Below are 12500 nucleotides of genomic sequence, written 5' to 3'. Positions count from 1 at the left end.
GAGTGTGACAGAAAGGCAGGCGTCCCCTCTACAGCGAGGTGCTAATGCTCTGTGACAAGGATAAACAGCTTTGGGGTTTGCTCCTACCAGGCAAAAGGGAGGAGGGGACTTCTCCTCCTCCTCCTCCTCCTTCCCCTCCCGCCCCCTCCCTCTCTTCTTCTTCTCTCCTTCCTCCTCTGTCATTTTTTCAATTATCCGTCTCTCCTGCGTGTCCCCATAGACCCGGAGGCAGGGCCCGCATCATTTAGACTGAGAGCCTGTTTAGATTCTGATTATAGCCTCCTTTCTTCTCTCTGCCATCACACACACACACAGACACACAGACACACACACACACACACACAAGCACACTAGTTTACACTCCACACCATTAAGGATGGCAGTTCAACAGCGAATCTGTTTTAAAGTTTGTTTTTTCTACACAATTACCACGCAACTTTTGGAGGAATTTAGGGAAGAATTTCTATCCCATAACTAAATATCGCAGTCCTTTGACGGGTCATGCGATTGTCAGTGCTTTTTTTTTTTGCTTGTTTTTTAATCAAAGGCTTCATTCAGGCGGGAGGCCAAGGTGTGAAATCTAAAGTTCACCGCTAAATGAGAGGCGGACGCCGGCGTTGCAGCAGCCCTGCCTCTGTGTAAACAGAGCGCCGCCGCTGCCGCCGCCACCACCACACTCGGCCTTATTCCCGGCGGCGGCCGGTTTTAATATCAGATGGCCGTCCTCTCTCTGTTTCCCAGCCCTCATCTGAAATGGAAAGTGGGGCTTTTCCCTCTCGTTAGAATGAAAAGTCATCAAGGGAGAGGTGGAGGAGGAGGAGGAGGAGGAGGAGGAAGGGACGGAGCCTCATTGAGATGCAAGTTACGTCTCTCTCCCCCTTTTTTTCCTCCCTCCCTTCTCCTCTGGGACTCCCCCACCACCACCGCCCTATCGCCCCTCGCCACCCCTCCTCCCCCACCCCCATGCTTTCTCCTCCTTCTCCTTCCCATCTTCAGCTGGGCTCCCTCGCTGCTCCCTCTCTTCCTTTGTTAATCAGTTAAACTCCCTCTTCAAACAACCCCTCTAATTACTCCTCCGCTCTCTGTAAACGACAAGGCTGTCTCCCGCTTCTCCCCGTCCTCTTCCTCCTCCCCTCCTCCCCTCCTCCCCCCCTCCCTCCCTCCCCCCCTCGCTCCCCCTCTCCCATCCCGACTCCCTCTCTTGGAGACGGGAGTTGACCTCTGTCAGCCGCCGAGCCCTCAGCAGAGCAGCGGCACAGTGCGCGCGCATGTGTGTGTGTGTGTGTGTGTGTGTGTGTGTGTGCGTGCCTGCCATTGAATGCACATATGACTGATCCTTGCATGCTAATGAAAGCAGTGACATTGTTTGAGCCTTATTATTGCTTGTTTCAACTTTCACATTTAACAAACAGGGACTGAGCAGGATTGTGTCGCTGTTATCTTCCCCTGTGTGTGTGTGTGTGTGTGGGTGTGTATGTGCGTGCACGGCCGTTACATGGAGCTCCAGAGAGATCGCTCATGTGGTCGCCTGCCAACTGTGTGACACTCATCCCCCCCAACAATTATTTCCTCTTTTTTTCCCTACTCCCTATTTCCCACCCTCTCCTATCTTCTCCCTGTGTGTGGATCCCTCTTTTTTTTCCTGCTCCTGCACCCCCCACCCCCCCCACCCCCTTCCCCCTTCCCCTCCTCCTCTCATCCTCACCCCTCCCTCCTCCCCCACCCCTCGCTTTACCTCTCCCGCTAATCTACCACGCATCTCTCTCTTTTAAATTAACATGCAATATGAAAAAAAATGGGACGAGAGCAACGGGAGGGAGCGGGGTTGAGGGAGAAAAAAAAATTTAAATGCATTTAATAAATGGCTGACTTCAAATCGGCCGGCTTTTCAGACTCTCCCTATTCACAGTCCAATGAAAGGGGAGAAATCATTCACCGGGGAGAGACAAAGCCGAATGAAAATATAATTCCGCATTGTGAGGTGCTTTTGTCCCGGCCCGTCAAATCGCTAATGGCGAGCCTTTTGTTTTGTGGCGGCGCTCTCAGGCTGGCGGCGTCGTATGGCGGCGGTAACGCATGCCCCATAATCACCACGCTTTGTGATATTAGATTATAGGGGCAATTAATGGCGTCAAACCTATACTCAGCATCCAGACTGCCACACACACACACACACACACACACACACACACACACACACACACACACACGCAGATACAGCCTTTAACATTTGCATGCACGCACACACACACACACACACACACACACTTGCAGTCAGCCAACACACAGAAAGGTGCTATAACTCCAGTAATTATTGCGCCCGTGACTTGAAAATGTCAATGGCGGTGTGTATAAAATAGAATGTATGAGTTGTCAGGGAGGAAGAATGGGATGCACAAGAGCAATTAATTACAGCTTTTCATTTGGCAGCTTAGACTGACAAGGCCCGGCGGCGGCGGGGGCAAGCTGGCATGACGCCAAGCGGCACCCATCAGCGCCCCCACCTTGCCCCCCCTCCCCACACCCTCCTCCTCTCCTTTGCATGCTCCTTTACCAACTGACGCGCCCCCGCCCCGCACACTGCCACGGCGTGCTCCCACTCTTTTCTTCCTCCTCCTCCTCCTCCTCCTCCTCTCCTCCCTTTAGCTCAAACACGCTCGTGCTGCAGCTCATTCCCCTAAATACCCCCAACGCTGCTCCTTCCCCGCAAAAACCTTGGCACCCGGATCGCGCCCGTGACCCGCCTCCTATTCTGTGGGTGTTCGTTTAGAGGAGAAGAAGAGGGTGAAAAAAAGACGGGTGGATGGGAGGGTGGAGGAGGAGAGTTTCCTCTTCTTCTTTTTTCCAAGTGTTTACTTGCTGTCTTATTTACAAAGTCGACTCGGCTCTTTAGAGATTTGATTTATCATTAGCAGCTCCTGAGGCTTTTCCCTCAGGTGGTGGTTGCAGATAGACTCAAACTGGTCAAAGTGCACAAGCTCACACAAACACACACACACACAAGATAAGGTGCAGCTTGGCCTTGAGGGAGGCAGATACTCCACCACTTTCAGAGCTGGTAGCACAGTGTTCAACATTTAAAGGAACCCATTAGCAAGTAATGGTATTCATAAATACACACATACATTATTGTTGTGCGCATGCATTCAGGCCTTACATATCTTTATTTCCCCCTGTCTTGACCTTATCTGATAGACGTCAAGGCCTAAATGCAGTTCCATTGACGTGAAATGTGTATGTTGATTTTTAGATAAAGCCACAGAAAATAATAAATAACTGCTGATGTTATTGGCAAGTGAGAAGCATTCACACTTCATTCGTCGCCACTTGTGGCGTCCGTTTTCTGCAGTAGGTTGATCTGCTCCAGGGTTCAGGAGTTTTTTCTCTCTGCCGTCAGAGCTGGTGTAGGAAGGATGCGGCACCGAGTGAGAGCGAAGACAGCAGACACAGGGATTCACATGAATTCACCAAAACAAAAACTTTTCAAATCGGCCCGAAGAGACAGAAAAAAAAAAAAAGAAAGAAAGGCACCCAGTCAGCAGGTTGTTGTGCATGCACGCCACAGTCTCCGTTTCTGATTAACGTTTGTCTCCAGTTTGCCTTCAGTTTCTTACTGTTTGTCATCAGATTAGGATCTCTGCCCGTCTCTGTGTACAGTGCATGTGCGTTAAGTGTGCTTCTTGCACCATGCATTCTGCAAGGCAGCCAGCCAGCCAGCCCCGCAGCTCCTCCTGCTCCATCCCCCCCCCCCCCCCGCTCTCTGTATTTGCCCGCCTGCAGCCCACTCGCCGATAAGATAGACATCTCATCAGATAGCCACTTTGTTGTGCCTTTCTTGTTAGCCAGGCTTGTCTGCGTGGAAAGAGAATCGGAGGAAGTCCTAATCGTGTGTTTATGGAAGCAGATAAGATTTTATATCTTACGCAAAGATTGCGTATCTGCGCCCCCCCCACCCCACCCACACCCCCTCCCACACTGTCTTGTCAGAGAAATTGCCTTTTTTTTTTTTTTTTTTTTCCAAAAAAAAGAATAAATAAAATAAAACGAAAAGAAAAAAAAATGTAAGTCTCGTGTTTGTCTGTTTTATCTTCTCCCGGTGATTGACAACAGAGTGGAAGAAAAAGAGAGAGACACAACACGGTGTGCGGCATTCAGGTTTTTGTGTTTGGAGTGAACGCGTTAACACACCTGTCCGACACCTGCGAACCGTCGATCTTGTCGTCGCGTCGACTCACAAATAATAACTGCCTGCATGTCTGGTCCTCAGGTGCCCGTGTCCATGGCCATGATGAGCCCTCAGATGATCACTCCTCAGCAGATGCAACAGATCCTGTCTCCTCCTCAGCTGCAGGCCCTGCTGCAACAACAGCAAGCTCTGATGCTCCAGCAGGTAAACACACACACACACACACACACACACGCACACACTTACCGTACTTGGGTTGGAGCCGGTCCCAGATCCGCATGTTTGGATGCGTCTTGTTTCAGGAGGTGCTGACACACACTGGGTGTGATTGTGTCTCATTTGATGCCCGGAGATCTTTGAAGATAAACGCTCGCATCCACGCGTTCGCTTGTGTCAGACTTCCCCCTTCCTCCTCCCCCTCCTCCACCTCCTCCGCCTGCCAGAGAACATTCATGCACCCACCTGCAAGCACACACATGCACATACGTGCATGAAACGCCAGGGTTTTGCGTGCAAGACACCTGCGTACAGGCATCTTGGAGCCAAATTAAAGCGATTCAGTGTGTTGATAACAGCAACCCCCCCCCCCCCCCCCTCGTCTCCGAGCCCCACGCTGCAGTGACTGAAGAGTTGCCATGTCAACACAAACCAATAAACACTCGCTGTCCACGACGGATCTGTTAAGCGCTCAGCCACTGCCTCGTGACCTCCGCTACCTGCGGACCTTGTAAAAAGCCGTTAAGAGGATTATTAACAGAGTGGAGATGCCCAGAAAACACACACAACGCACACGGGCCAGGCAAGGCAAGGCAAGGCAAGGCAAGGCAAGGCAAGGCCAGAGCGGAGCGGAGATTTAATAAGGCGCCGTAGCTGTAGGCCAGTATAAATTGCGGCGGGGGGGAGATCTGACAACATGTATCGTAATGAAAATGTGAAATGCGCTGGACTGGTGGACGCAGACGTGCTTCAAGAACCTCCTCACCACCTCTTTATTTTTTCTCTCTAACGAGGAAAAAGGAGATGCAGGGGGCGGGAGGGGGCGGTGGTTGGGGGGGGGTGTGGAGGGCATTGATAATGCACACACTGTAACACACAATAACACACGCACGCACGCACGCACGCACGCACGCACGCACGCACGCACGCACGCACGCACTCCCTCTATTAAAACCACTGCGTTTAACATTGCTCTCCCACCTAATTAACCACAGTATGGACTTTGCAGCTCTAAGTGTGTATAAGTGTATATCTGCCCATCATGCACTTTCTGTGCGCAGAAACACACTTGCAGACCAACGGCCAACGTATCACTCAGTGAAGCATTACACTTGATATCCCCATGGCAATACGGCACTGTGACAGGGGCGCGTGAGGAAGGTTTACGGGCCGCCGCCGCCGCACAACAGCTGTGTGTTTGTGCAGGCCTTCCTCCGCCGATTTGCATGTGCGCGCGCACGTGCTTTAACCTTTCAGCTTCCTTCTAACCTTTACTTTTGCTGCGCTGCGGCTCTGCCTTTATTTCTCGGCGCCGTTCACTAAAGTCAAGGTCACGGTAATAGGCTGGAGAGGTGAGTGCCTCACTTACACATGCTCTTAATGCACGGAGCCACTGAATCAAATCATTAAAAAGACCTTAATTATCACTTAATTATTCCCTCAACTCGCCGCTCTCCAGCCGCGCACGTGTGTGTGTGCGTGCGTGCGCGCGCGGCCGCATCCGCGTCCGCGTCCGCTTGCATATGCATTTGTCTGCGTGACGAGGAGGCGATCGCGGGCCGGTGACGCGGAAAAAAAGAGATTAACTCAGCCTAAAGAGCGATAAAAGGGAAGAAAGACAGATGGAAGAGAAGGAGCGGCGAGAAGGAACGAGTCCCCGCGTTTAAAATAAATTAAGGACAAGAAGGAACGTCGGCGACGTACAAAAAGAACCGTAAATTATGCAAAGTTTAAGTTATGGCTGGGAGAAGATTGAGACTGGAAATGTAAAACAGCTTGGCGGTGGCGGCTGCGGTGGGCGGTGGCGGTGGGAGTCGGCGGGGCGTGGCCTGGCGAGGACGGCCGGCCGGCGTGTCAGACGCATGAGAGGCCGAAACAACTGCTGCCGAGGAGCCTCTTTGAACGTTTGACGCACCATGAAACAAAGACAAACGGCAGGAGGACACATGTAAAAGCTGTTGTCAGGAGAGCCACACACACACACACGCACACACACACGCAACAACACAAACTGTGGCCAGCGTGAGTCTTTCCTGTCTGCTCGCCTCGCTCTCTCTCCTCTCGGCGAGATTAAAATCTTAATGGAGCTTCCTGAGTAAATTAGTGATTAGAAAGTCAAACAAACAGACGAGCCGCGGCCGGTCGGAGGGAAGTCTGCGGGCGAGCGCGCGTAAACCCCCAATTAATGCGTGCGCAGGTTTCCATAAATTATAAGCGGCGGCGCTAAATCCGGCCGTTTAAAAATGATTGCGTCTGGCATCGCCGCTCAGCTCGCCGGTCGCCGCTCATAATCGCAGCCGAGGAGGAAAAACACTTGTGGAGGCGCCGGAGTAGACGGCTGGCGGGGGAAGGTGTGTGTGTGTGTGTGTGGAAGTGATGGTGCGATAGCACAGGTGACAGTGGACAAACAGTAAACAGTAAATTTTCTTTTTATTTTGCGATAACTCCATCTCGATACGTCTGGAAAACCTCCTCATGAGAGCATAAAAACCTTTTAGCCTTATTTGAGAGGTTTGTCCAGGTTTACGTATTTCCACAACCAGTTTTCTATTGCGATATTTAGGTTTTTGCGCAATCCCAGGGGGGGGGGGTGGAAACGCAGCTAATGTGCTGTGCGGATCGTCATCTCCCTGTTGCGCCACTTGCTGTTTTCGCTCTTGTGGTACCGCAGCGCACAACCACAAGCGACACACATGCTAATTGTGATTCATCAGTGCTGATGAATCCAGTCCAGCAAACAGCAGCAGGGCCCACTTTCTCCAGTGTGTGTGTGTGTGTGTGTGTGTGTGTGTGTGTGTGTGTGTGTGTGTGTGTGTGTGTCTTCTATGTTTTCCTGGAGCTCATTCCTTCCTGACCTTCAGCGCTGAGCAGCCGTTAGATCCTTGCTGCGCTTGAACTCGACATAAAGAACCAACCACCCCCCCGCCCGCCACTACAGGGCAGCTTTGACAAACTCACTTCGCACGCGCTGCTCATCTCCTGCTTGCCGGTGCCCCGTGTTTATTTTGCAGTTTGTCAATAAATCTCTGTGTGTGTAAGGATGCGCCGCGGCCTTCGCCTCCGTCTGCAGCCGAGCACACAAGACGACGACGCGGCGGCTGCGTTCCCTCCAGACTCCCATTCAGTCTCCACCGTCTCGCATTCCGCCGCCGGGAGATCGTAGAAATGTCGAGGTTGATACAAAGTGCGTTCCTTCCTCCTCCTCCTCCTCCTCCTCCTCCTCACCCGGCCTCCCTCTCTTCTGTCTCCAGTTGCAGGAATATTACAAGAAGCAACAGGAGCAGTTGCATCTGCAGCTTCTCACTCAGCAGCAGCAGCAGCAGCAACAGCAGCAGCAGCAACAGCAGCAGCAGCAGCAGCAGCAGCAACAACAGCAGCAGGCTGGGAAGCAAGCGGCGAAAGAGGTGAACCTCGCCGAGCACGCACACACACACACACACACACACTCAGCTCAAGTACACACTCTGAAGTACAAAAGTACACTTAAACACGGTGAAAGTGGTTGACACGAGGAGCCGACGCAAGGAAGGAGTACCTCAGGGATCTGATGTATAGGAAGTAGGGTCAGTTCACTGTGTGTGTGTGTGTGTGTGTGTGTGTGTGTGTGTGTGTGTGTGTGTGTGTGTGTGTGTGTGTGTGAGGAATGAGTTAAAGGCCCAGTGCGCGACGCTTCAAAGGATCTAACAGGGAATCAGAATAGATGACTTCATGGATTATACATTATCCCAAAAATGGAATAAATCGGAGGCTAAAAAATAAATTATCTCCACCTTTTTCCGCCATATTGTGCCAGTATGTCCCCGCTGCCCGGCTGGCATCATGGGAATGCAGTGAGGGGGGAGCCAGCAGGGGTTGGCGGCGGCGTTAAAGGTGCTGGGATTCCTTTATGAGTCATTTTTTTTTTGGACAGCGTTCTGCGTTTCAGCTGCTCAGTAGTAACCTGAACCTGAGCGGGCGCAGCAGTCGTGTGTCTGAGTCACTGAGTCGAGCTGAACGCGTGCACGGCGCGTCTGAGGCTGTAAAGCACAGCTCGTGCAAGTCAGTTTTTATTCCAACTTTTATGGGCAACGGTGCATTTTTATTTTATTCTTTATTTTTCTCACCACGGTTGCAACCGCGTCAGAGCCGTGCAGCAGCAGCAGCAGCAGCAGCGCTGAGCCCATACGTTACGCTGCCAAATGATTCATTTGCGTGCCTTTCCGAGTTGCCCCCCCCCCCCCCCTCCACCCCTGCAGGAGGAAGAAGGGCCTTGACACTCTTTTAATTGTCAATTAACCCCCGCCGGCCGAGGGGAGCCTCCCTCTTCCTCTGCGCTCCTTCTCCTCTACTCCGCCTAATGCTCTTGCATATTGCAACGTTGCAGCAGCTCCAGCCGCCTCCGCCTGCGCCGCCGCCGCCGCGGTACAATAGGATCACGGCGGATCAGCGGGGATCACATCCCGGCACAACAAAGAGGATCTCAATCGATGAGGCCAGATTACCGTCATAACCTGCGCGCATAAAAAAAAAAAAGTGTGCGCGCGCGCGCGTGTATGCCTGTGCGAGCATGTCGGCGGCGTGTAAATACAGTGCGGGGATCATAATTCACGAAAAGCAGAGCCGTCACACTGAAGGCCGCTGAGGGAAAGACGGCGGCGGAAAGAGAAGAAAAAAAAATAGTCCCTGGCGAGACTTTTCTGATGAACGCATGAGAAGACACATCCTCCGTCTCTCTCTCTCTCTCTCTCTCTCTCTGCTCACCCCTTCCCACAATCCCTCTCTCCCAGTGGGCAGCCCACCACCACCGACACCCCCCCCCTCCCCCCCTCCTCCTCCTCCAGCTCGCTCCTCGCCGACAGCGGTCAGCCAACTCGACCGTGACCAAAGCAAACCAGTTGTGGTCGACTCGCATGTTGTTGAGAGGGTGTGTTTTTTTTTTGTTTTTTTTTTCCCCACCCCGCTCGCCCCCCCTTCATCCACTGCGCCCCCCCCCCACGCCCCCCTCACCCGACGCTCTGCCGTCTCTCTGTGGCTGTCCCAGTTTTCAGGTCTGTTGTCCTGTAAGGACGAGACAAGTGCAAACGCTGGTCACACAGCAGCACACAGGCGCAGGCGTGCACGGGAGAGGCTTGATGTGTGACGGCTCGCCGCGCACACACACACACACACACACACACACACACACACACAGACACAGACAGACTCGGGGGGTGGGGGGGGTTGGGGGGGGATATGGGTCCCCGCTGAGCTGCGTGCAGCTGATATGACTAAGGCCACTCAGCAGTCTCTGATTTTTTTTTTTTGGGTTTGGTTTTGTTTTCTTGTGTTTTTTTTTTTTCTCCGTTGCCGCGAGACAAAAACAACATTTTTCTTTGATTGTGACATCTCCCCCGACGGAGCAGGTGCCGTCGGTCGGATAGCGAAGAGCCAGGCCTCGCTTTCCTGTTATTTAAGCCTCCAAAGTGAAACTGTTGGACGCTGAGCGGCCAAGCGTGCCTCTCTGGCAGAACTGCACGCTGCCAATAATCGGACCGGCCCCACCGAGTGGTGGAGTCGGGGTGCGTGGGGGGGGGGGGGGGTTCTCATCAGATTTCCCTCTCTCTCTCTCTCTCTCTGGCTGTCCTGCCAGAGAGAGGACAGCCAGAGAGAGAGAGAGAGAGAGAGAGAGAGAGAGAGAGAGGGAGCAGCAGCAGAAGCAAGAGCAGACAGTGATGGAGGGAACTGGAATAAAACAGTCTCAGCTTGAGCGGCTGTGACCTCTTGACCCCTCCCGCTCTTTTGTGCAATTCCTGCTCAATTCCTTGTCCACGAGGACGTGATGCATTGAAAGACGGGAGCGTGTGTGTGTGTGTGTGTGTGTGTGTGTGTGTGTGTGTAGTGGGACAGCGTTTGTGCGAGGCGCCACTGCATTTGGGACTGGTCAGGAGTCAGCTTAATGAAGTGACTCTGACCATCGCAAGAGATGTGTGCCTGCATGATGTGTGTGTGTGTGTGTGTGTGTGTCGGTCCTCAAGTGTCTCTCAGCCTGTGTGTGTGTGTGTGTGTGCGTCTGTGTGACTGGCAGGCTCAGACAGTGTGTGATGTGCTCATAAATCACATTGACAGCCTGTTACTGCGCTAGCTTTGGCCACTCAGCCACAGCTAATGTAAACAGAACGCAGCGCACGGGCGCGCGCACTCACCCACACACACCCATACACACACACACACACACACACAAAGTGTGTGTTCCAAAGAAGCGTCGCTGTATCTCAGGCAGGAACGAAAGAGGTGGAAAAAAGGAGTAGATGTAATATAATAGACGGAAAAGTTTTTTTTTTTAGGAAGCTGTGGGTGGGCTGCAGAGTCGGAGGGGAAGGAGGCAAACTGTTCAGTCGGGGCCACTGCGAGCGCGATAAACAGCTTTCATGCAAGCGAATGAGAATTAGGCAATCTGTTTCGCAAGAGCGGAACTTCGGCCAAGTTTACTAGTGTTTTAATGCAACACACACACACACACACACACACACACACACACACACACACAAATGAGCAAACCGACTAACAAACCAACTTGGGTTTGTTTCCTCACATCCCGGCTTTGACTGCTTGGTGTCTAACACACACACACACACACACACACACACACACACACACACACACACACCTATGCTGCGTGCACAGCATCTTTAAAGGCTAGAATTCTTCCCCTTCGGTTCCTTGCCCGGCCCTTTGTGTTGTTCTTTCTTTCCTCTTGCAAAATGTTTTGCAAAATCCAAACTGAGTAATTTCCTGTTATCTTGGTTTCGTCATTTGTCCGCCTGCAAAAAGTAAAACCAAAGTTGTGACTCGCTCATTCATGAGAAATAGGACCTGCGACTTCCAATGGAGTTCCAAAGTTATTGCTCTGGACGTCATTTCAAGATAACTGGGGTGAAAAAGGCACAAGCAGTTCTTCCTAACTGTAAACAAGTTCCCGCGTCATGAATTCGTTTTCCAGTGGGGTTTATATTTTTATGTTTTTTTCTGTCGACTCACCTCCACCGTCCTCACCGCCCCCTCCCCTCCTCATCACAAACACGTTGCCAGCAGACTTCTGCTCCCCAAGGCACCAGCTCTGACAGGAAGTGACCTCGCTGCCCTTCCTGTGAGATGTGCGGCACTCAGAGAGTTCCAGAGCGGCACTCTCTGTCCGCCGCACGCTCGCTCGCTCGCTCGTTCGCACGGGCAGGCAGCACACAATGAGCAGTTCCTCAACTTGTATTTATTTATTTTTGCCCTCCTCCTGTTATCAGTGCGAGATAAAGTCCGTCTCCCCGGGGGCGGCTCCGCTGGGGACTTCAAACACTCGCAGTGCAGGGCCAGACTGGGAGAGCAGGAAGGGGGACATTTATCACCGTAACACACACCGACGTTGCTGCCACGCGCCACACAGTCTCACAGACACACACACACACACACACACACACACACACACACACACACACACACACACACACACACACACCATCCCCCCAGGATTTTTTCAAGCCTCCTAGTTTTATTTATTTATTTTTTTTTTAAAAAGCAGATAAACATCATTAATTAGATAATAAGTGATCATATCAATTATAATAATCATTATAATTATGATAATTTGCTTAAAGATGCAAAACTCACCTCACTGTGTTTTGTAATCACTTGTAGCCTCTCAGAATGACAGAAGGAGGAAATGGAAAAAGTCTGTCCGCACTTCTTTTACTTGCTTTCCTGTTCAGAAAGTTTGTGCATGAACCCGGTTCTGTAAATCAGCCCTTTGTGATGTCAGCGCAGGCCCCGAAACCTCTCACACTTTGGTCAGGTAGATATTGCTTCCACGTTGCATCGTTTTTTTTTTTAAAGGGAAGCAAAAATCAAACAGGAAGCTTGCAAACAAAGGGCTAAATATGCTGCTTTCTGGCGCCCGTGATCCAAAATGTGCTGCTGGCTGCTGCAGTGTGAAGGGTGAAAATCATGAATGTGCCTCTAATATGGGACCTTTAGATTTACTTTGTATGTGAGCGTGTCGAGTGATGTAACAGGAAACAGGAACGGCGTAATCATCAAGAACAGAGAGTAAAACCCTGTATATGTACAGTGTGTATGTATACATATATATATA

The 12500-nt window shown here is 51.6% G+C and overlaps 1 protein-coding gene across 4 annotated transcripts in view; it reads left to right on the top strand.

Moving 5' to 3' along the window:
• Window positions 1-12500, top strand: part of foxp4 (forkhead box P4) — a 63063-nt gene that overhangs the window by 24061 nt on the left and 26502 nt on the right. For all 4 annotated transcript variants that reach the window (XM_076050190.1, XM_076050188.1, XM_076050192.1 and 1 more), the window contains exons 3-4: window positions 4268-4390; window positions 7654-7806. In XM_076050190.1, coding sequence (XP_075906305.1) covers window positions 4268-4390; window positions 7654-7806 — 276 coding nt within the window. The remainder of the gene's footprint in view (window positions 1-4267; window positions 4391-7653; window positions 7807-12500) is intronic.

The sequence above is a fragment of the Nelusetta ayraudi genome, unplaced genomic scaffold (genome assembly GCF_046127955.1).
Source record: "Nelusetta ayraudi isolate G7.1 ecotype Tasmania unplaced genomic scaffold, CSIRO-AGI_Nayr_v1 ptg000124l, whole genome shotgun sequence".
Taxonomy (NCBI): Eukaryota; Metazoa; Chordata; class Actinopteri; order Tetraodontiformes; family Monacanthidae; genus Nelusetta; species Nelusetta ayraudi.
This window is presented reverse-complemented; position numbering and strand designations above follow the sequence as displayed.